The 25,932-nt window shown below is 37.8% G+C and overlaps 1 protein-coding gene across 1 annotated transcript in view; it reads left to right on the forward strand.

Annotated features, from left to right (window-relative positions):
- LOC122815364 (dynein axonemal heavy chain 3-like) overlaps positions 1–25,932 on the forward strand; it is a 4,921,723-nt gene that overhangs the window by 1,383,186 nt on the left and 3,512,605 nt on the right. Inside the window, exons 22-23 of the mRNA XM_044087818.1 lie at positions 3,564–3,716; positions 20,535–20,676. Coding sequence (XP_043943753.1) covers positions 3,564–3,716; positions 20,535–20,676 — 295 coding nt within the window. The remainder of the gene's footprint in view (positions 1–3,563; positions 3,717–20,534; positions 20,677–25,932) is intronic.

Raw genomic sequence — 25,932 nt, forward strand, 5'->3', positions numbered from 1 at the left:
GCTTGGGAGATCTCTGGTCTTTAGGTATGCTTCTAGTGAGTACCTCCAAGTATGTGGGTTTATGTGTTGTGAGTTTATGTGCAAGAGGTGAAGTGTGTGCTGACAATATGTTTGATATCTGGTCTGTTGTTATGTGAGACAATTCATTCCAAATTTATACTATAGATACATCTCTCACATATTGCATTTGCTTGCTTTAGGAGTAATTGGTTGTTAGTATACATGAGAAAATTGCTACACTATCTCAGTATCCGGTGTCAATCAGGCTGGCTGGAGACATGGTGGGAAACTGTCCCTCCATTATGGCAGGTATATACTGTAGCAACTAGTGAGGAGTGGGCTAGATGGACCAGGTTTTACTGTAAGAAAAACAAAAAGCAGCTTTTCTATAGAGGACTAGGGGCAGAAACCTGTGTCAGTGCTTTGCAATACACAACTGAGTTGCTTGCAGGGCCACAACGCACAACTGTGTTATGCTTAGGAGGGTTCCCTAGCAGATATCTAGGGAAAATTGTTTTTCTAGGCATTTACTTCTATGCATAGCTATTCACAGCTGTGCTAAACTCCATTGGGTGATGCACAGCTATGTGCAATGTGAGCCTTAAATACAAGTGAAGTTAAACAATTTTAAAACAAAGTAACCAATGGGAAAGCTCAGGACTAAGCCTTATTCCAGCAATTCCCAGCTCAGATCAGTCCTAGTCTGCACACTTCTGCCACAAGGGTGCAGGAGGGCCTTCGTAATGTAAGATGGCTGGTTTTAGTGCTCAAGTGATACCCAACAGTCTAGATTCAACAAGTCTGAATCTAGCCTATGCTATAAAATGCAAAAGTACTACAAATTCAAAGTACAGAAAATCACAGTCACAACAGCAAAAAACAGTTTAAATAAAGCAGTAATTCAGTAGAATACTCCCACAAGAGGGTAGAGAACAAACCTTCCTAATGTAAAATAGCTGATTTGGAGCCCAAGTGCTTAAACCAGAACTAAGACATTTGCAGAATAATAGACACAGTAAACCTTCCACCAGCAAATTCCAGCTTAGAAGGGTGTTTGCTATCCTCTACAGCCACAAGAGCTTAGACCACAAATCTTCCTAATGTAAAATAATTAGTTTGGAACCCAAGTGCTTAAACCAAACAAAGACTCTAGAACAACAGCCACAATAAGCGTTCACCAGCTATTCTCAGCTCAGAAGGGCAGAGGCTACCCTCTCCTCCAACAAGAGTGCAGACCCACAAACCTTCTTAATGTAAAATAACTGGCCTGAAGTCCAACTGCTTAAACCAAAACTAAGAGGTTTAGAATAACAGTTACAATTTAATCGGGCTACTAACAAGCAGTAATAAATGCAGCAGAATAAATGTAATTAACACTATTATGAACAAGCAGCAAAAGCAAAATAAAGTAACAAAGTAGGAAGAAACACTAATATTGTAAGAGCAGCTGAATAAAGTACAATGTTTAAGTTAAGTGGGAATGGAAGAAAGATAAGATAATTCAATGTTAAAAACTAAGGGGGATGGGCCTTCCTAACTGATCTTTCCATACTCAGTAGAATGAGCTGATGAGATAGGACTGGTAGGAGTGTCCACAATAAGATTTATAGTAGGGGCGGTCAACTCAAAAGCCACAAAGTTTAAGAATACAATAACAGTTTGGCAGGTGAAAGGGAAACATAAAAATATTCAAGCAGAGTACAGCAAGCAAGCCAAACAAGCACCCCAACTAAATAGTGATGCCTCCAAATAATTCAAGCTAAATGAGGAATGCTATTTCTTAGCTCCTCCCACTAATTAGCTTATGTTATTCACTGTTTGCAATGGAATTCTTTGCTAACTTTTCTAACTGTTCCTAGCCAAGATGTAATATAAGAAAAAAGATACAGGTAACCAAACCTTAAATTAAAAACGTCAATTCAGTGTAAAATGCAGACAGAAATATTCAGGCATAGTAAAGCAAGCAAGCCAAACAAGCACTACAGCTAACATATTTTATTTTTAAAAAAGCACTTCTTCTTTTAAACTTTAGCAAACTTTTTGTGTCAATGTAGCAAAGAGATACTATAGTTTATACCTGCCTGCATGGAGCACTACAGTGCTGAGGTTTTACTTAAAAAAAAGAAAGATTTTTTTTTTTACTTTTAACCTGTAGCAAACTGTTTGCTACAATATTGCAAGCAGTTGCTACAGTATAGATGACTCACAGAGCATTACAGCACTCAGGTTTGACCACAAGTGCAATAAATGTCTGTTAGAAGCTGGTAATACATTAAAGTGTGACTGGGATTGTCTGCACCTACCCAACACTTTGCACCCAGAGGTGTTGCCTGTAGCTCCCTGCCCTAACTTTGCTACTGCAGAATCCTAATCTGTTACTCAGCCTTGCTTAAGTAGGCACTCCCCATCACTAATCCCCATTTTTAATGTGTTATCAAGTGTCTATCTTCACACAAACACATTCACTCTGATCATTGTCAATAAGTAGTGGAAGGTGTCTCCCCAGTATTTATACAGTCATTGAAATGAGCAATTTATAATTGTGATTCAAAACTAGACATTCCTCTGCAAAGAATTCAAGCTTGTATCTCTATCCTGCTTTTGGATATGAGACACCACTGCCTCTTTCTGAGAAAGGGGAATATCCCTCATAAATAACTCTTTTTATTTTATTTAACTTATTTGTTGACCAGGTAAGCCTACTGGAAACAATTGTCCCTGTTCAGGGTTGACCTAGGAGAGCTATTTAGTTATGTGGCCTGCTGTGAAGGTAGAAGTAATCAAACCCAGTAATCTGGGCACAGAAAGAAGCTCATTAATAGCCCAGAGCTTTAGCCATCTGCTCTAACTTCAAGACGAATATTACATATCTTAACAATGTCAGGTATCAATTTCTTTTTATGAGCAGCTCAGATCTGTGTTGGAATAGCATCAGTATATAGTGTTTTACCCTTTGCCTATTCTTATAAAGTGTCTTTTGGCATTTATAGTGCTATGGGAGCTGTCTTTGCAATTGTTTCAACTCTTATAAGTTTAGGCAGTTGCAAACCTCACAAATTATCCATAATCTCCATCTCATATCTACATCCCTCATCATATATCTGATATAATATTTGGCAGTAATGTGAATGAAGATACATTTCAAGAAGGAAGAAGGGAAATTTAGGCTGAAACTCTGATCTGATAACATTTGATCGCAGAGAGCATGGAATCACTAGAAAACCATGACATACGGTACATTAGACTATGTAGGAAATTTAATTAAATTGTTCTAAGAGTGGAGAAACATCAAAGGTAAGTGATATAGGTTACTGATAAGGTTTGCATAAAGTACAGCAGTTCACCCTGTAAATGTACTCATTTAATAAAACTGACTGAACTGTGTATAGTTTATAGCGGTAGTTCACAATACAGATGTGAAATCCCATAACTGTATAATACGTGAATGCCGTGAGTTTACAGGTGAACTATAGTGTAATGTTTTTATGAACAAAGTATGCAGTAAAAGAAAATGGTGTAACATAAATCATCTAATCTAATATGCTCTCATTTTAATTTTGCAGGTTGAAAAAATGATGAAGAAATCTTTACAGGAAGTAATGTTTCAGTCAATTAATGCTTATCCAGAAACTCTGAGGAAAAGCTGGGTGTTACAGTGGCCTGGACAGGTTGTCCTAGCTTCTAATATTATATACTGGACTATGGAGGTTTCTCAGGTAGGTCAATAACAAAAGCATCTAATTGCAAAAAATATTACCAAAAGCCATAAGCAGATTTTTTTAACTACTTAGGATAACTGTTGGCCTAAGCTGTAGGCAAAAAGAACAACCAGACAGAACAATATTTGGCTAGTGTTGCTTTTCCAAATTTTATTTATTTATTTAAAGCAATAAAACATAACTGGTGTGGTCCCCCTGTTCAACACAACCATATCTTTGGTGCCCTGTGATGGAGACTATACACCTAACCACTCAAATTGTGCCTTTTCTACTCTATCCCAACTATAATCTAGATAATGCATTTCAGATCCTCAATTACTGTCTGATTTATTGTCTAGATTATGGGTAGGATGGCTCAGAGCAATAAGCCTGCTAATCTTAACCAGTGCAGTGAATGCTCTGGCCATGGAGGAAACAATAGCAAGAGTCTTTAGCTGATAGCACTGTGAGGGTCTATGGGGAGGGTGGGTGTCTATATTATATAATCAAAGTTTTATAACTGTGAATACCACATCATCAACACCATATGGTCGAAGTTATAAAACTTCAAATATATATATATAAAAAAAAATCAAATGAGGAAACACAAATATTCCAATTTACTTTACACAAATGCACACTAGTCCTGCAAAGCCAGATTAATGGCTGTTTAACATGAACAAATGAGAGCATGATCAATCAATTTCATCCATAAATAGATCTCACACCCAGCAAGTATATCTACTTTGCTGACTCAATCCACTATAGCTTTCCCTTTACTGCATTGTAGTGCGATCTCGGAGTTAGTATATTTAAAGAGCGGGAGGTGGGCACAGCCCCCCACATGGTGGGTGCAGGGGTCTTGCCACCCTGCTTTAAAATGTCAGGTAATGTTTTTATTTATTTATTTATTTATTTTTATATATTTTTATAGAGATTCAAAGTTTTATACCTTCGACCATATGGTGTCGATCATATGGTATTCAAAGTTATAAAACTTCATTTATATAATATAGACCCCTACAGGGGAATGTTGTGATCAGCGTGCAACTTAGTCAGAATCGTTTTGATTATAGTCTTTTATTCTGGCAAGCAACCAGAAACTGTAGGCTGTGAATGACTTTCCATGATTAATGTGTATGTGCACTTTACTGTGGCTGACCACTTTGTGTGAAACAGAGTTGACTTTTTTTGTGGGGGGAGGGCTGGTTCTTTTTCTCATTTTTATTAAAATCAGATATCCTGGTTTAGGCAACAAAGTGACTGTAATTACTGGGTATTGCTGCTGTCTGTGGATGGAAATGACTGAACTTGCTTGCTCTAGTTAAACATTCATTCTAGCTTTGCAGGACTTATGTGTATTTCTGTGAGGCAAGTTGGAATGCTTTACTGTCTATGATTTGTGTGTGAAACAGCCGCAGTGGTGCAGCGGTTAGTGTTGTCGCCTCACAGCAAGAGGTTCTCCTATTCAATTCTTGGCTGGAGCGCCTTCTGTGTGGAATCTGCATGTCCTCCCCAAGGTCAAATGATGCCTAAAGGTATGCAGGTAGGTTTGTGCATGAATGGGTGTGCCTTCTTTGAAGGTTGGGTGTCGGGCTGGCAACTTGGCACCATAAAAATACACTGCCAATCATTAGCAGACAAGAGTTCCACTGTGGCGACCCCTAACTGGGAAAAGAAGAAAAATTTTTATGATTTGTGTGAAACACATCTGAAACTTGTTAGAGCTGTTATTATTTTTAAAACAATAAGACATTTGCAGTGGATGGAGTCAACAAAGTAGCTGTAATTGCTGGGTGTGAGATCTATCTATGGATGAAATTGATTGATCATGCTCTCATTTGTTCATGTTAAACAGCCATTAACCTGGCTTTGCAGGACTAGTGTGCATTTGTGTAAAGTAAATTGGAATATTTTATTATGGTTACTGAGTGGTTGCGTGAAAAAGCATATTAGTATGCCAATTATTTTTTTTCATCACAATCAAGTATCTGAGGTATACACAGTCAAGAAAATGGCTAAAATTGTTGAGTAACAGGACTGCCTGTAGAAGAAAATGTGTGACCTCATTATTCCAATCAAGTTAATCAGTCATTAATCTAACTTTGCAGGACTTGTGTATTTGTATGAAGTAAATGATCATATTTTACTGTGGTAATTTTTTTTAATTGAATCAGGCATCTAAGGTGCATGCAGTCAACAAAGTGTCTGTAATTGCAAGGGACAGAGGTCATCTGTGAGTAAAAGGTCCTGATCTATGCTGTTGTTTGACAACAGTTAATCAGTCTCTGATCTGAGTCGGCAGGAGTAGCATCACATAAAGTACAGTATTATCAGTATAAACAATCATTAGGCTTATGTTTAGGTGGATATGTGAGGGGGTGTTGCATAGTATCTATAAAACAGGCAATCATTTCTTTATTTTTCATCACAGTGAAATATCATTATTGTGTACAATAAGTGTCTATCTTTCTTGATTTGGGAAGGATATGCTTGAAGTAGATAATCACTGGCACTATGAACAGTGAATAATATTGCCATTGCATAGCATTTGGTTTTCTGGTTGAGTTCCTTGCTCTGGATCCTTTGTGTGGAATCCTCATGCCCTCCTTCCTTCAATGTGGGTTTCATCCAGGTGCTGTGGTTTCCTCAAATACCCTAAACATGTGCCATATATTAACTGATATTTCTTCAATTTGTCTGTAGGTTGACATGCAGTGTGTGTGTGTGTGTGTGTGTGTGTGTGTGTGTGTGTGTGTGTGTGTGTGTGTGTGTGTGTGTGTGTGTGTGTGTGTGTGTGTGTGTGTGTGTGTGTGTGTGTGTGTGTGTGTGTGTGTGTGTGCATATCTTGAGATAAACCTGATTTTGCAGGGCTAGTGTCAGTGTGTATGCATGTGTAAAAAAAGAATATTAAACCATCTTTTTTTTTCCAACAGACATCTTTATTAAATTTTTACACATGACATAGGCAATCTTACATTTATACAAAAGAAAAACAAACAACATGACACCACTTTAGTTGCAAACAGTATACATTACAGACACCATTGAAACAACTGTAGTCGCAAACAGTAATCATCACTTATAATCAATCCAGTCATTATCAGTTAAGCATTATATGGCTCATTCAAATCCTACCTCTTAAACCTCATTCCTGCTCTGCATATATTGTTCCCACAATTCTCATTTTTCCTATGTAGGTTGCTCCCTCCCTTTTCTAAAGATCCCAATTCCAGTTGTTTTATCTCTTACTATGTTCACGACTTCTAGTAAACTTAGTTTAGACTTTGATTTTCATTTTCTAGTAATTGCTTTTTTGTCGGCCACCATAATTAGACTCAGAAAGGCTTTACTATGTCTAGGCAATTTCGATTCTGTATCATAACCCCAAAAATCATCTCCCATGTCAATCCAATCTACTCACTCAGCATCTCCAAAAGACCGGTCTGCAAGGAATCCCAAAGTCTACCAGCTCATTACACTCCCAAAAAATATGTTCCCAGACAGCTCTTTCTTGCCCATCACACCTATAACACTTGCTGTCCACCTGAGGAAAGATTCTTTGGAGTCTGCTTTTGGTATAAAAATATCTGTGTAAACACTTCCAGGCAAAGATCTTAAATCTTCTAGACTTTTTTTGCATATTTGGGAGATATACATATATCCTCCCATTGCCGCTTTGTGAATTGCTTGTCCAGTCTCTTTTCCCAATCCTTTCTAAACTCCTTTGATTGATTCTTATAATTATCATGCAGTATTTTATATGCTTTATTAATTATTTTTTTTTTTTAATAGCAGCTTCTGTTCTAGATTCTGTTAGAAACTCTACCATAGGTTCATAGGTTCATAGGTAGTACTAGGCTATCTGCCCAAAGGCATTTATAAGCCTAGTCAGAATGTGTTGGCTTTCGCCACCCCCTTAAATTAGTTCCCTGTGCCTTTGTCCAGCAGAGCCATTGAAGTGATTCCTGGGGAAAACTTTCTGTTTCCCATCCACTCATCAAGGTTTCTCTTGAAGAGGGTTAGCAAGGAGCTCTGCCTAATGAAAATTGGAATCTTGTTCCAGAGCATGGGAAGTCTCTGGGACAGGAATCTATCCCTCCAGCACATCCTATTTATTGTTGTGGTGATCTTTAGATCCCTGGAGCGTGTGGCTCGAGGGGATAAGGTTTTCTTTAGGTGGAGCATGTCCATCAATACTGGGTTGGACATGGCCTTGTATGTCAGGCAAAGATCACCTCTGAGTAGGCGGTATGCAACTGAGTACAGCTGGAGTTTCTTCAGTCGAGCTGCATAGGGCATCTGCTTGAGGCCAGTGATCCTCTTCATGAGGTACTTCTGTGGTCTTTCCAGTCATTGCAGGTGTCTTGTAAGGTACATCCCAAATGGGGCATTGTACTCTATGATGGGTCTGATGAGTGATGCATAGAGGGGTCCAATGATCTCTTTCGATCTGGAGTCAAACCCTTTTGTGATTAGGTGGGCCACATAGAAGGATTCTTTAACCACTTTCAAAATGTGATTATCAAAGGAGATGTTACTATCTACTTGGGTCCCAAGATCCCTTATTATGCCTTCCATATTTAGGGGGCTACCACCTATGTGGTAGTTTGTGGGTACTTTGTTTTTTCCAAAGGGAATGACTATGCACTTTTTGGCATTTAGCTTGAGGCCATGGTTTTGACACCAGGTATCTGTCTCAGTGAGACCCTTTTGGAGGATGTCTGTATCAGTTGGAGAGTCAATTATAGCCCCTAGTTTGCAGTCGTCTGCGAACTTGGTCAGCCATAGTCCTCCTGTGCTTGCCTGTACCTCTGAGAAGTATATGCCGAACAGGAGGGGTTCTAGGACTGAGCCCTGGGGAATGCCACTTGTAACCGGTTTATAGTCAGACCTAGCTCCCACAACTCTTACCATGTGGGTTCTGTCCATGAGCTAGTTGGCAACCCATCTCATGATGTAGGGGTTTATGTTCAGGCTGGTGAGCTTGTCTATAATACCTGAGTGGAGAATGGTGTCAAATGCCTTTGCAAGGTCTAGGTAGGCTGTGTGGACCACCTTTCCCTCATCTATAGCCTTGGAAACTGTCTCAAAGAAGTCCACCAGGTTTAGGAGGCATGATCTGCCCTTAACAAAGCCAAACTGGGTAGGGTCCAGTGTTTGGAGGTTTCCAATGTCACTGTTAATGAAATCCATGATGATGCGATAGTTCCCAGGGTCTGTTGTGGCTCCACCTTTATGGAGTGGAATAACCGCTGCTGTGCGCCACTCTGTGGGCACGTAGCCTGTGGAGAGGCTGAGTTTAAACAGTGTGTTTAGGTGAGGGGTTAGTTCATCTTTAAACCCGTGTAGAACACAGTCTGAGACACCGTCCGGTCCCTTTAATTCTGTGTTTTTGGCTTTGGAGAGGGCTGTTTTAATCTGAGTGTCTGTGATTTCAGGGGCAGTACATTCTTCTGGTATAGTTATGGGCCCTTTTGGGGGTGAGGGGGGGGTGAAGTTTGCACTGAACCTGTCTGCTGGGATGTTGGCTATATTGGTCGGTTCAATGTATTTTGTGCCATTCTGCACTAACTCTGAGCAGATCTGAGAATTGCCACTTAGATTCTTGACATAGCTAAAGAATGCTTTGGGGTTATCTTTGGAGTCCATGGCAATTTTTCTTTCAAAGCTAGCCTTGGATGATTTTATGAGGGAACGTAGTTTCTTGCTGATACTGATCAGGGATGTCTTCCCTTCTTGTGATTTTACTCTTTTCTGTACTAGTTTCCTCCTTCTATTGTATAGCTTGTTTATGGCAGCGGTCCACCAGACTGGTTTCCTTTTCTTGGAGGAATGAGTCTTGGTTTTGTTTGGGATAGCATGATCCATGCATTCTTGTAGGTGCCCATAGAGTGCATTAGTAAAGGATTTTGCAGCTTGGACAGTGTTATCCTTTAGCATGGGGGCTTTGAAACTTCCCACCTTGGTCTTAAGTAACGCGAAGTTTGCTTTTGAAACGTTTTTCACAGTGGTTTCTTTGACCGGGGGTGGTGGCGGAATGTGGATATCCAGAGTGATTAGTTTGTGGTCAGATCTAACCAGTGAGAGGTTGACCTCCGGTGTGGAACATCGGTCACCCATGTTGGTGATGACCAGGTCCAATATGTTGTCACCTCTGGTGGGGGTGTTGACCAGTTGATCTAGGGAATTTGAGTTTATAAATTCTAGGAAATGTTGGGCAAGGGAGTTTGTACTTGAATAGTGAAGCATCGTGCTGTACCACTAACCTGGAGGTGTGGGTATCCTTGATGAATATGGATACTCCCCCGCCTTTTGTATTTCGGTCCAGGTTTTGTGGCCGAAATGTATGGTATGAGTTGTAGCCTGGTAGTGCTGGGGTGCTCTCTGGAGCCTTAAACCAGGTTTCTGTTACTGCACATATATCGCTTTTCTCCATACTGAGGAGTGCCTTGAGTGCATGCATTTTGAGGTTTAGATATCTGGCACTGAATAGCATTACTCTCAGTTTTTTGTTACTTGTGCTATTTATGGCAGTGGGTTTGTCTTTTGAGCCTTGCCTAAAAAAGGCACTATGGGGTGGCAAAAGCCTTGGCCAGTATTCGAAAGCCTAAGGGTGACAGGTGCAAGCCATCTCTAGCAAAGCAGCGTGGCTTGTCGAGCATGTCATCCCAGGATGACAGACACTGGATCCCCTTTGAATGACACCAGAACTTAGCCAATTGTTGAAACTGACATTTTTTTCTCTATACCGTGGTATCATTCTTGGTGAGGGCAGGATGCTACTCAGGGTCAGGGTCATACCAGCCTGGGCTACGTGATCAGAGAACTCCTCCATGTCTCTTTTCATGTAGTCCAGGGAGGTATGGCTCAGGTCATTCACACCAACATGGACAATAACAGGTTCATGAATGTACTTGTTCTGGAGTGACCTGAGTGCTTGTGTTATGTGGCAGATCCTGGCACCTGACAGACAGCTAACAGTAACCTTCTCCTTTTTCGGCCTAGTGAGTGGGACATCAGTCTGCCTGACTATAGAGTCACTTATTACTAGTGTGTTGGGTATGTTGTTTTGCCTTAACGGCTGTGATTGTGTGGCACACTGGTTTTGTGAAGTATGTGTTTCATGGTTTGTGTTGGGGGTGTGAAGGTTGCTTGGATGTCTGCTTTGGAGATCTCTGGTGCTTCTACAGATTTTTATTTAGAGCCTTTGAGTATGTTTTTGTGTATTTATGTGTGTTTTTTGCCGGTGCTGGTTTCATAGGTCTATGTGAGACTGGTGGTGTGATGCAAGTAATTCCCTACTCCTCTTGACTGCCTGGTCCAGTCTTGGGTTGAGGGAGCTTAGCCTCCAGTTTGGCTGTATAATTGCATCGCTCGCATGTGTTAGTGTTTGGTGGAAGGAGGAGAGGGTTGTCTGTGTACATGAGGCAATTGTAACATTGCCTCAAAATGCCCAGATTCACCATTTGGACTGGAGAGTACACCTGAAACTGTCCTTTGGACATGCCTGGATAGGTAAAATGAACTGTTTTACTGATTGGCTGGTAAGGTCGAATAGAGAGCCTTGTCCTTCTCTACAGTATAGGGGGGGGGGGTCTAGCACTAAGGTTTATTAGTGCTTGCTATGAGTTTTGAGCAAGTGCCGGTATGAAAAGTGAATGGTTTGAGTGCTTAAGTTGAAAGTTTGTCTAGTTCCAAGGGAAAAATTGAACTGTAGACTTTGTGGAGCTGGGAATAGTTATACTCTAGCTACCCGGCACTGCCCGGAGCACAACACCTTGCAAATGCCGGTTTTATAGCAGGGAAATGAAAGAGATAGAAATTAGCCCAAAATGGCCAATACACTACTAATTTCTGGGCTAAAACCACTCCTCCAGGGACAGATAGTCTGCTCAAAGCTCCCTCTTTCACCAGTGCTGGTCTTTCATTCAGGAACCCCCTATTTCATTCTCTTTGCCTACACTCTGATATCTCTAACCTGCAGTCTAAATAAATTATTGGCCTTTTCCCATTCTATTACCTTTCCCTTTCTAGTTATTTGCTCCCAATACCTTGGTTCTTTTGCCAGTTTTCTCCAATAAATTCCAGCCCCGTCTTGCCTATTATCTTCATCCCTGACCACAGTCATCCCTATCAGCAAAATCTCTTTTCTTCATTCTCATGCTGGCTTGGTTCTTAAAATACTCCCTGATATTGTATGGATATAATACTCTGTATGATTTTTATTGTTCTCCTTAAGTGTCTGTATCCAAAATCCCAGTCTCTCCTTATTTCTTGAGCTTCCTGCCTGTATCAGCATCATTCCTTTCCACTTTGAATTATAGTTTTCTGCTGTGTTAAATACAAGAGCCTTAACTGTGTTGCTCTAAAATATCAAATCAAATTGGGTAATCCTAGTCTGCCTTGTTCTATTGGAAGAACCAGTTTATCCCACATGATCCTTGATGTCTTCCCTTCCCAGATAAAATCCTTCAACTCTTTTTTAATTGCAATCCACTGGTTCTCCTCTGGTTGAAAAAACATGCATGACTTGTGTATAATACTAAAGGGACTAAAAACATTTTAATTGCTTGTATCTTGGTATCCATATCCATATAACAAAGCTTCCAGTTTCTCAGTTTTTGTATTATCTTCTGCTTAGTCTATTCCCACATATCCTTAGCTGCCACAACAGAATAATTTCTAACCCATACACCTAAATACTTCATTTTGTCATGTCCCCATAAATATGGATATTGTTGGACCAGTTCATGTGTGGGTACATACAGTAATTTACCGCTATTGCCTTTGTTTTAGCTTCATTCATTTTGTATCCTGAGAAGATTTGAAACTGTCTTAAAATGTTCCACAACACTGTAATGTCCCTTTTCTGGTTTTGCTAGGTATAAAATAATATCATCTGCAAATAGAGCCAGCATTTCATGATTACCATACCAATTATATCCTTGCATTTCTGAATTCCTTATTTTCTTTGCCAATGGTTCTAAATATAATGTAAACAACAAAGGGGAAAGTGGACAACCCTGCCTGGTTCCTCTACTCAAGCATAAATTATTATAGAAAACCCCACCCACCATAATTTGCACCTCAGATAGTCTACTCTATCAAATGCTTTCTCTGCATCAAGACCCAGTAATAAACGTGATATTGTCTTACATTCTGCTTCCTTCTGGATCATCAATGTTCTGTTAAACCACATTGATCCATATCTATCCATTTTGGTATCACTTTTGCCATTCTTTTAGCCATTATAGACATAAACACTTTATAATCATGGTTTAGTATTGAAATGGGCTTGTATGAAGCTGGATCCAATGGATCTTTACCACCTTCTTCCTCCAGGATGCTGGCACTTCTCCTCTTAAAATACTGTTAATCAAAACCTTCCAGATCTTTATCTTTCCTGCAGATTTTTTATACATAGTCATTTTTATCTCATCCCTTCCTATCCTGTTAGTAATTGAGCCCCATCTGCCTCTAACCTGGGCATATTTAATTCTTCCATCAACATTTCCATTTGTACTTTTTCTTGATTTCCATATTTCTCTGCTTTATACAAACTTTCATAACATTTCTGAAATATTTCTAATATTGCTACAGGGTCTGTTGTTATCTTCCTGGATATAAGCTCACTAAGCTTGGTGACAGCCCTTTCCACTTTCTGTTGCCTGAGTTGTTATGCTAAAAGTTTTTGTGCTGTAGAATTATTATCAAAAGCAGTTGCTTAACAGCAATCTTTCTAAATCTGTGCATATTGTTGAAGTAATCCCTTATTTTCTGTTTAGCATTCTGCAGTTGCTTCTTTTCATGTTCTGAGAGCTTCCTCCTATTTTGCAATACTTTAACATTTGTCATTCTCCTCTAAATAATTCTTGTTACTGTTTAACTATATCTCCCTGTCTTTTTATTTCCACCCTAGTTTTAAATGCCACTTTAATTTTATCCACTCCCTAGCTATGTTTTCAGAAGAAAATTCTATCTTCTCTAGTAGCTTCTGAATTAATTCCAAAACCATTCCTTAAATTCCTCTCTTTTCAACCGATAGGTGGGAAAGCACCAGTGTCTCATTTTTATTTCATTACTTTGAGTTTTTATTTTAGTTATTATTGGTGCATGATCTGAAATAGTTATTGGGTGTGTTTCAAGACCTTCAATTATGTGCACATGTTCCTGTGAGGTATAAAATCTATCTAGCCTAGCCCAGTTTTTGTATCTCAGTGAGTAATATGTAAATTCACTATGAACTCCTAGTACCGAATTCACACCCTCCATGCCAAACAGTTTCACAGATTTATTCGAAAATCTACCCTCCTTTGTTATATTTTCCCTTCCAGGCCCCCTAGACACATCTTCACTGTTGCCAGACAAATTCCAGTCTCCACCTATAAGTAATATTCCTTGATGAAAGCTGATTATTTCTCCCAGAACTTTCTTAAGCTCCATTATAGCAGTTTTAGGGGGGATGTAAATGCATGCTAGTGTAATCCTCCTCCCTAGCCAGTAGCCCTTTAGTACTATGTATCTTCCATTATTTTATTTGTTTTTCCTCTTCTATCACTATTGGAGCTCCTCTTGCAATTAATATAAGTACTCCTCTTTTCCTTTGCCCCAAATATTCCACTAAATAACCATCCTGAAAACCTTTCTTTATCAAATTCACATGTTCAGTAATTTCTGTGTGTGTCTCCTGCAGCATAGCTATTTGCACTCTACATTTTTAATATAATTCTGTACTCTCACTTTTTTATGTTTATCTTTAAGACCATTCAGATTGAAAGACATTACAGAAAGCATAATTTTCTTATATAGTTATTATTACTACCTTTTATATACAACTGCTTTTTTGTTAAATGTCTAGTTCCATCTTTTACATTACATGTATATACTGTTCAGCAGGTTGCTCTTTTATACAGTTGTTTCTTGTCATATCCACTTGTGCATATGCCGCATCTTACACAACTTTTTGTTTTTTGAAAGCCGTCAAACAGAACAAACACCCCCCCCCAAAAGAAAACCCTCCTAAAACCTATTAACTTAATAATAACACACAAAACTATGTACATCTTCAAACATTGAAGTTTTTGCTTCCAAGTAAGAACATAAGTTCTAAATTGCTATCTACGCAGACAGGCTAAAGTTAATCAAAAAGAAAGGTTAGTCATGTTAAGACACATGGTGCAGCCTGTGCTACCAGTAAGTGCTATTTGATTTTATATGTCTTTATAGCTTTCCCAGTTGAGAAAACATTTGAAAGCTTTCAGTAAGCACTTTCTCCAAGCCATTTATCTTTATTAAGCTGTCTTCTAGTGACATGCAAACCAGACCAAAACTACTAAGGGTACCTTGTTTAACAGAGAAAAAAAGCCTTACAATATTCAATATTCTTTTTCATTTACATGCTATGCAATAAACTTGTTACTGGATAATGCCTAGGGTTTTAACCCAGTCACAAGCATGGGAAAAAGTACACTGATTTTTCTTTTGTCACACTCTCTTAACCAGACCCTTCCTCTCTCCCCCATCTCCCTTCCTCCTCCTTTTCCTTTTCTTTTTATTGCAGTGCCTACATTTCGTAAAACTGAACAAAGAAAAAGAGAGAAGAGCGAAAAGGAAAAAAAGCATCTGTTTATATTAATATCCCCATGCATTTTAAACTGAGAAAACTTTACTTCAGGTCTAATTGGTTTCACATTATCTTTAAAGTTGTCACACCTGGGAAACCCCTGATTGTTTTCAGTCAACATTATGTCCTACAAATACACAAAATCCACAGAGACAGTTTCTTTTTATCAGATGTCTCTATGGAGACATGAAGACCAGCTTCAGAAATGCTACTTAGTTTACTTACATGCAACTGCTAGAAAAAAGTCTCATGTTATTCAGTATTCTTTTTAATTTACTTGCTCTCTCTCTTAAAACAAAGGTCCTTAATCAGTCATTTCCACATGCAAGAATGAAAAAAAGAACATTAAATTGAACATTGTTATGTCTTTTTAGCCAAGCTCCTTTTTTTTTTTCCGCTTTTTTGTTTTTTTTGTGTTTTTTATCATTGCATTGCCTATATTTCTCAAAACTGTATAAGAGAAAAAGAGAAGAGGTGAGAAAAATAAAAAACAACACCTATTTACAATCTCCGTTACACTTAAAAATAGCATGCAAAAAACATGCACTAGAAGTATGGTAATATTAAGAAAATAAAGTGTTTTCTTTATTTACATTTACCATTGTCCCCTCTCCTTCCTTCCCCAAATAATTTTTCCAAATATTAATGACATGAAGTTGGACATATAATTTGGAGTCCCCCACACATCAAACAAATTTTGAAAAAGTCCAATATTTCCAGATTTTCTTGTTCTGTCATATGTCACAAATATAATTATTGCATTGTAATTCCACATTGTTACTGATTTTACTATTCTTCTCCATCACACAAATCCGGTCTCTGCTTCATTTCCAATGTACTTTTGATTCTTCTAGTCAGCTCTTGTGCTCCCTTCCTTCTCTCCCACATTTTCCATTGAAATACTGGAAAAGGTTTCACAGGTAAGTCTCTCTGTGGTCTTTATTACCAGAAGAACAAGAAGCAGAATCTCTTTCTGTTACACAGCTCAATTTTTGTTGGACAAACTTTTATACTTCCTCCTTAGCATGCATTTCATCAAAAAATGAATTTATCCCTCCAGGGAAGAATACATTGAAGACAGCTGGATGCAGCAGTTTGAATCTCACACCTGTGTCTCAACATTTTCTGAATAGTGGAATGAATTTACTTCTCTTTTGCCTGGTTTACAATGAGTAATCATTCTCCACATACACTCGGCTATCTCCCACTTTTAGCATTTTGCCCTTCTTCCACAGTTTTGTTAGAATCAACTCCTTCTGTTGGTAGGATTGCATCCTTACTATTATAGGTCTAGGTTGCTTTCTTTTGGCTAGGTTTGGAGCATACATAAGATGTGCCCGTTCAACTAACAGTTCTTGCTGTGTAATACCAGTCCAGTTGTTTATTTGTGCTTTCATAAAATGAATGCAGTCTGCTCCTTCCAACGTCTCAGGTATAGCTGAAAATCTCAGGTTTTCCCTACATGTTCTGTCCTCTAATTCTGTTATTTTTTGAAACATCTCTTCCTGAACAATCTCATATTCAGCCAGCCTTTTCTTCATTTCGACCTCTGATTTATGCAGCTTTATCATCTCATCTGAATATCTGTATAAAGCTTCTTCCATCTGTTCCAGCCTTTTGTTGTTTGTGTTGATATACTGTACCAGTGTTTTGGCTATTTTAACCAATTCTGTATACAGTTGTCTTATATCTTCCTGTAGGTTACTGGAAGTCATGTCAGACGGTTGCATTACTTTTTACTGAACAGCTGCAGAATTTTCCCCTGGCAGTGTTTCTTCCTCACTTTTTGTAGCTGATTTTTTTCCACGTCTTCTGTGTTTCTTTATTTTTGGCATCCAGGCAGTATACTTACGTACTAGCCAGTTATGGAAATTTACCCGTAAACACAAGTCTACTGGCCTTCTCTGTTAAGTTTCTGTTTTCACACTAAGAGAGCCAGAAACAAGCTGTTAGTGTACAGCCATCTTGGAAGTCAAATATCAAACCATCTTGGGATAAATCTGGCTTATCAGCAACAGAATCAGTATGAGCATACATGCATGAAAAAATAGTGCATCTTGGGATAAATATAGGTTATCAAGTATATTGTCAGTATGTGTATACATGTATGGAAAAATATCTTTAGTTTTATATGTAGACACACAGTATTGGAAGGCACATACATAACTTTTCTATCTAGCAATACAAAAAAAAACAGTTAATAAGTAACAAGCTTCCAGAAATAAGGCATAAAATGGATCACAACATATATAGACACTCAAAGCTTCTACAGACCTGTGGACTTATAGATTCTTACTGTATAATGGAATTTTGACACAGGCTTAGTAGGATGGTTCCATCCTCAATTTCTGCCATGGGCCCCACCTAGTCTAAAACATACCATGCATAAAGGCGTGCAAATAATATTTCTGTAGCTTTTGTGAAGGCTGGGGATAATCTGGTTGTTATTGTTTTAACTTTCTTTATAAACAAACCTCAGAAATGTGCAAAAAAGATGCTAAAGCTTGTGGGGCAACTCTGGATAATGTTGTCATTGTTCTTTAGCATTTCTCACAACCGAACCTCAGAGAAGTATACATAAGTTTGTAATAGCTTGTCTAGAGGCACATTTGGAATACATTACTGTGATTGTTATTTTTCTCTCTTTTCTTACAGCCATACATCATTCTTGTTTATAGTTGAACATCTTTCAGGGGTGTGAATAAGGGGACATGATATGCAAAGGTATAACAGTAACACTGAAATCTATTTCAGTTTCATTCTAATCTAACACCAGAGGAGTAAGCTGAAGGTCATTGTCTTTTCCTTGGGCTGGGGAGACAGGCACTCTTCAGATATGCAATTTATGTATCCATGCAAGCATTTGAATCCTCACTTTATTGGGAGCTACTATTTTATCAGCTTTGAATATTAAGTCTTGGGCATTGTGTATTTCTTCCTTAAAAGAAAAAAAATAAGACTGGATGTATTTCTTTAATCATGATTTTATCAGACAATTATTGAAGCAAAGGGTTAGAAAAAAGCTCTAAATTGACCTGTGAGTATCTATGACCCCATGACTCCAGTTTAATTCAATTATTTCCCCCACAATTATTAAAGTATAGGATTTATCAGTTAGTGGGTATTGAGGGTCTGTAGGAAGAAGCTAAAGATAAGATAAAATGTGAAACTACAAGAAAGAAGCAATGCTTCTGGATGGCATGGGTAGGTCAAGATGGGGGAAGAGGTGAGCAATGGAGTTGTTTAACTCTTTTCCTCAGACATAATCTCAGCTAAGACCATTCCTGCTTAAGTTTCACTTAGTTGATATATTTCTTTTCATGAATCCTAAGAGATGTAATGCCCATGATATAGAAATGAAGGCTGAATTAATCAAATCTAAGGCCTTTAGGCTGCATTACATTTGCAAATCGCACTCCTAGTGTTCCAAGCCTTCTACTCTTAGCAAGTCTATACTAGCTACTTATAACCATCTATGCAGCTGATAACAGCAGGTCTGTATCACTTAGTCGAAATATCAAAACCTTGGCTATGTAAATATTGAACCCAAAAGTTTGAAAACTGAAAACTCCGAACACTCAGAACAGCAATTTTTTTTTTCCCAGGGAAAAAAATCTTTGTTTCAATACAAAACGTGGAAACACACAAACACTACATACTGTTTCTAATTTGGGAGGATTCACCCCCACACCCCCCTACTTAAATATACCAACTCCTAGATCGCATCATAGTGGAGGAAATAGCAATGCTGCGGAAATGGCCCACCAAATTTTTCCCTGGGAAAGAATTTAATGTTCCGCTCCTTTGCTATTTTTAGACTTCGAACTTCCCAGTTCAAAGTTTCAGTGTTCGGACATTTGTGCATTCGGACTTATGATATGCACCCAATAACAGCAGTATGATATAACAAAAAGTATATCTCTGGCAGTTATAAATAATGTAGAGAATTTGCAGATTCATATTGATTTGTCGAAGGCAGTTTCAGAGAATGAAAAAAAAATTAAAGCCATTCATCAAAACCACCTTCAGCAAACATTTAAAAAAATTGTGGGTGGGCAAGCTCCCCTGCACTCGTTGTGGGAGACCCCCAATACACATACACACACATACACATTGGAATTATATATGCCACATCTGAGGTTACACAACAGTGGAGAAAAAGGCAACCTCTACTGTTGATGAAAGTGTTTTAATGAATCTCCTTAGTTAATTTGCATTTGCTGAAACTACCTTTGATGAGATGAGTCACATCCACAGTGGTGCAGCGGTAGCATTTTTGCCTCACAGCAAGAGGTTCTCCAGTTCGATTCTCGGATGGAGTGCGGGGAGTGCCTTCTGTGTTTCATCTGCATGTCCTCCCTGCAGTTGGGTGGGTGTTCTAAAGACATGCGTAAATGGGCATGCCTTCGTTGAATGTTGAACCTCGAGCTGGCACCTCGGCGTTCATCAAAATCTACTGCCAATCATTAGCGGACCGGAGTTCTGCTGTGGTGACCCCTAACTGGAAAAAGCTAGAAGGCAACAACAACCTTTGATGAGATGACTTGCTTCAGAATTTATTTGGCACAGTCTGCAAATATTATGTTTCAAATTCAGCTTTCTCACATTAGATATTTAATGTTTTCCTTATAAAACAGCAAGTAATATTCATTGAGAATTTTTTTTTCTTTTTGTTCCTGAATGCAATTAGTATAACCCTCACTTTTTTGCTTGCATTCTTTCACATGTTAACTTTGACCTAGTTGGTTATATCTATTTAACAACCATTGTATTACAGGGCTAAAGAAGAGCTTTGTGGGGGAGGGGGAGACACATCACTATGTCTTGCCTGTTGTTATGAGAAAAATGCTAACTTTATATTCTCTATACAGAGTACAGGAGAACAGATTACGCTGTTATGTTGTGCTCATGCAAGACAGCCCTTACTAAACATCAGTTTTGTCTTCAGAAAATCTTGGTATCATTTTCTCTTTATTAGGAGCAATTCTTCTCTCAGTTACAATCTCTTAAGCAAAGATTCCTTTAGAATGAACATGTCTTGCTATAGGTTATGTCAGACGTGTTTAACAAATGTCTTTTCTTTCTTGAAACCTAGTAAACTCCAATTACAGTAAAGCAAATAGAAAACAAAAATGTGGTGCGTGACCTCCAATGCCTGACATGAATCAATAAATTATTTGTTACATTCATCAGCTTTTTCTGTCTTTTAGGCTATTACTCTGAAAGGTGGACTCCAAGCCTATCTGCAGACAAGCAACAGACAAATTGAAGATATTGTCAAGCTGGTGAGAGGCACGCTGACCAAAATGGAGCGTATTACTCTTGGGGCACTCATCACCATCGACATTCATGGTATTAGACTTTCATTCGAGTTTACACTGTGGGCAGATCTTATTACTAACATATGATTTTAAAGGGTTTCTTCATAAAAGGCATGTCTTGTTTACTGTTATTTTAGGAAGATTCTAACTGATAAATGCACTTGATTTATAAATATGTTTTATCAGGTGTGAAAAACAAATCGATGCAAAAAGATAACAAGAGTAAAAGCAATAGCCACTTAAAACAGGACTATGATACTAATCCTGGATTTTGTCAAGCACCCTGCTTTGATGTGTACATTGTATCTGCAGTGTAAATTATTCACAGATACCTCACAAAAAGCAAGACTTAGGGGTTACCGAGACTCTGGTGTTAGCAGCTCTAATAAGTATGAATGTTAATGACATTATGTGGCTGACATACTGCAGGTAAATAGACAATATTCTGACACATCACGGATGACCTATTAGACACAGCATACTGTTTTACTTTGGTTTTTGATCACTGATACAAATACAAATACATTTGAACACAGTATCTTTTTAATTTTGGGTTTTGAGTCAAATATTTGTTGAAACTCAAAGACTTCATTTATTATAGTGGTTTTGCTGTTGTACACCATTGCGCAACCATGGAGTTGGTATATATATATATATATATATATATATATATATATATATATATATATATATATATAAATACATATACATGTTTGGAGGGTATATAGGGTATGAGGGGCCACTTTATTTTTGCTTTTTTTCACATCATATGTTAAAACATAAATAGAAAAAAAGCATTTAGATGAACATGAGATACACGTTAGGAAACAGTTTTGTATTCCTTATGGCTTAACAACAGACATATTTAGGGATGTCAGATAGTCTGCTATTGCTTATGCCCTTAAACTTCCTACAAGCAGGTTTAAACTATAGACCACATCATAAAAGGGACTATCATTTTAACAGATAGCAAGTCTGGTAAGGGCTGGCATCTGGGTGGCATTGTGAGGAGTGATGACAGCTGGTGCTAGAAAGATGCAGAAATACTAAGCTACAATTCATTTAGTTTTGCTGTTGTTAAGGTCAGTTCTACAAGTCAAATGGATGTTTTCTGGGGAGACCTAAAATCATATTTAAATAAACCGAGAGTAAAATTAATCTGCATGATCAGAAAACCTCTCCAAGTCTTCAAATAAATGTAATGAGATTTTTAACACTCAGCACCATGTCAGGCACATTGTGCACTTTAACATGCCATCCAAAGGACAGCACATCAGTTATGCTGACCCTTCTTTATGTTGCAAGGCAGTGTTAGAATTGGGACATGAATTTCTAGCCTGGTGAGAGGATAGAACCCACAGCCTTTTAATAGTCTCATTATCCAAGCCAACTGCAGTGTGCTGAACTACTGAAACAGCAACAAACTGATATGACTGATTTTAATGATTATAAAGTAGGAGCAATATCTGAGTATGAGTTAAAGCATTCAGATAGCAAGCTACTTTTCAAAGTATTGTGTATGGTAATAAAGGCCTTATCACTTCTTTGAATGTGGACTTGATGGAAGTGAAGTGGTCCTAGGCATTCATCCAAAGTAAAGGACCTCAGTATGTGCCCCTTGGAATGGAGGTGTGTAGATCTCAAGAGGACACAACAAGAAGTGCTACTTGAAAGATGCCATTTTTTCAGGGTGAAAGATGATCTACTTTGATAAGATATGCAGTAAAAGTGTGATATGTTTATTCATGGAAAACATGAGAACACCATTTTCATAGAAATAAACTGCTTTCAAGATGATGCAAGACTGCAAACTCAACACACTGGAAAGGTGGAGGGATGGAGAAATACAAATTATACATATTCTGTAGTAGTGACAAAAGGTAAGAGATAAAGGCACACAGTTAAGCGCATGTTGGCCTTGTATCGTGTCTTTCTTTGTCATTTTTCCTAATAAACTCAATTATTTAAGCTTCCATAAACTTTTTTCCCTAACAGAGCATAGTTAAACTAATGAAACAATTAAATATGCAAATATACTGCAGTAAACAATGCTATGGTCTGCTAAGGCCACACAGTAAATAGAATTGTTTTTAATTTAGCATGCAACTTTTCTTCAGAATTTTCTTTCAAGAACAGTATCTTGTTAAAAACGTAGAATGCAATCCTAGAGAAATGCAAATAGAAATCATTTTGCAAATTGCATTACTGTGAAAGGTGGAATGAGGTATTTTAAAATGAAAATGTTTTCACTTCTCTCTGAAAATTAGCAATTTAAAAGCTTTACAATTTTACCATTTCCTTTCTATTTTCATTTGATGGACAACATGCAGTTTTGTTCATAATGAACAGTTATTGCTCCTGAATGAAAACTGTGTAAGATAAAACTGATTTTTTTCCCAATGTCATGGTGACTATGTAAATGAAAAAGCTCATTAATCAAACTAATTCTATTTAACTGTTGGCAGGAAAAAGCACAGCAGGGAATTGTTATATGTTTAAGGCAAATTAGCACCTGATTCTATTAGCTAACTCATGAAAACTCACTAAGATTTGGTAGCATACAGTAAGAAGGAATATTTTCTTTCAACAGTATTCTGTAGCTGGCCATAGGTAGATGTACTTTAACTGAAAAAAAAAAAAACATTTACAACTCATTTTTTGCTCGTTTTACATAACATGCAAACTGATTAAGGAATACGAGACTATTTTTATGTGTCTTGAAATATATTTGCCTTTCTTTGTTTAAAGCTTACTTAGCATATTAGATTTTTTTCAGCTTGCATACATTGTTGCCAGTGTATATTGATGTTTAGGGTGATGAGGCTCACTTTTTACAAACATTTATTTGCTCATGCCAATCCCATTTTGAAAATCTGAGGCTTTTAACAAGTCATTTAATCAGTCAGAGGTTTCACCATTACTAGATTAATTGCATTGCACCCAATGAGGTTTAATAGAGTAAGGACAAGTGTTTGTTTCTTTCTGCTTTTTTCCAGTGTAAAAATGTAAACTAAATAGAAGAAAAAGTTACAATGAACTTTATTTTAACTTCCTGCACTTCTATTCCCCATGCCTTGTGTTTTTGTTTGCTCTGTATTGATTTGTTACCTAGGTAAGTGTGCTCATCCAAGGACTCCTTTCAGTCATGACCTGAGCCAAAGGCAGTACAAAGTTATAGACTTGCAACAGAAAAACAGCATAGCTTACATTTCAAAGAATGCTATATTACTGCTAAAGCTGTATTATAGTATCATAATATCATAGCGGGTAAAAAGCAGAATCAGTCCCAGGCGAATTTACTCCTAACCATCACCCACCAACAAGGGACACCTCTATCCAACAGGCAAAATAATTTGTACATAAATTAAAAACATAGGATTTGTACATCAATGCATAAAAAAAGAATTTGACAGTTTATGCAGGGGATGTTAAGAAAATTGATCTACAATGCATGTATAAGAATCGATCATCTATAAACAAAGGGATTGTGTCAGGATAGAGAGTTGTCATGTCCCCCTTTACTCAGTCCCCGTTAGGCCAGTCATTCAGAATAATGCCCCCCTTTAGTATGTTTTTGTCCAGACACATGCAACAGCTGGAATGCTAGCAAAGATACCATGCTAAAAGTATATAAGGTCTAAACAACATGTCCTACATGGACCAAATGAAAGCCATGTTGCAATAGTCAGTATCCTCTAGACTTCTAAGAGGTGACCTGTTTCTGGCATAGAAGGGATCCTCTGACCCAATACTGATGGATTTACTGCACATCAGCAAGTCAGTTGACATTAGAAATACTCAGACTAGGTGTCTAGACCTCATCTGCAACACCAACAGAACAGTTTGGATGGACAAGTGTATATAGCAGAAGATACCCCATCCAAAAAAAAAAAAACAAAGTTCATGCCTGTCCATATTTAACCTCAACTCAGATCTATGGATGGGAAACAGATAATTTGTCCCAAGAATGCTCCCTGTACTACTGATAAATAGAGTCAGCTCCAAAATGCTTTATTCCGTGCATGGGTCCCCTCAGATTATCTATGGTATGATCCTAGTTATTCCCATTAGGGATCATATATAATTCTTGACTATGGGATGTGTAAGGTCAGCCTATTACCAAATGGGATTGGTTAATTCAAGCAAAAAAGAGAAACCGTCTAGGATTGAAATGATCCACAAGAGCAGCTAGCCTACTCCTTACCTGTGAACCTATGTTTATAATAGTGTCAGCACAAGCAGTGTCTATAAAATAAAACTAAAGTAAAACAATTCATTAAATAATCAGTTAAGCAATACCAATGATCTTACATGTGAAGCCATATTATTAACACTTATCAAGACTATAAGAATGATGGAATAAATATGTTTTTAAACTTGATTTTAACTAAGGAAACAAAACACGCTCTCAGAGTCCCTTAGGGATTGGTCCTGCAAGGTATATGTGAAAAAAGCAAATGATAACATATATGAAGCATTCCATCACATTCTTGGGTATCACTAGTAGTCTGTTTTTAGCTTAATGAAACATTCCATCCAGATGATAGCATAGCAGAAGTTTAATTGTTTGTAGCATGGTAGATTGAGTGTATCATGGTATGTGTGATTCTCTAGTATACTGCTAACTAGAATAATCATCAGCGTTCCATGCAATGAATCCTGAAGTGCCAATCTTTCCCAGATGACACCAGTGTATATAAAAAACTGTGAGGTCATCCTCTGGAACAAGATGCTTACATAAGATGATATTCCAAAGATGGCAGGCACATAAGAAAGTGTGCTTGGTTTATCGCCTTAACTGGAAACAGAAAAATCTAAGGAAGTGATGAGGTTTCCAGAGCTGCACACATATTAAAGGCTATAGTCTTTGCAGGACTAAGTTATGATTGATAGAAGATGCTCACTTCAGGACTGAATCTAAGCAGGCTTTTTAATGTTAATTTCTTCTAATAATGTACCACAATTGCAGAATGTACAGTGCGAAAAGCAATATGAGCAAGACTGAAAACAGGCTGTAGTATGTTTTCAGGAAGAACTGAAACCTAAAACAACACTCTTGAGTATGGTCACACAGATAAGAACAGGACGATTTCAGAATGTAGATGTTCACCACACTGAGTACTGTTTCAAGTCAATCAAGATATAGTAATCCATCATGTCAAATGCTGAGAAGAGAGCAGGTAAATCCAAAACAAGTGAGAACCATTAATCTTTCAAAAAAGGAAGATCATTAAAGACTCAACCAGTGCTAAATCTGTACAGTGGTGGTCCTTGTAACCCAAGTGGA

The sequence above is a fragment of the Protopterus annectens genome, chromosome 11.part0 (assembly GCF_019279795.1).
Source record: "Protopterus annectens isolate FY-2018-M chromosome 11.part0, PAN1.0, whole genome shotgun sequence".
NCBI classification, from domain to species: Eukaryota; Metazoa; Chordata; order Ceratodontiformes; family Protopteridae; genus Protopterus; species Protopterus annectens.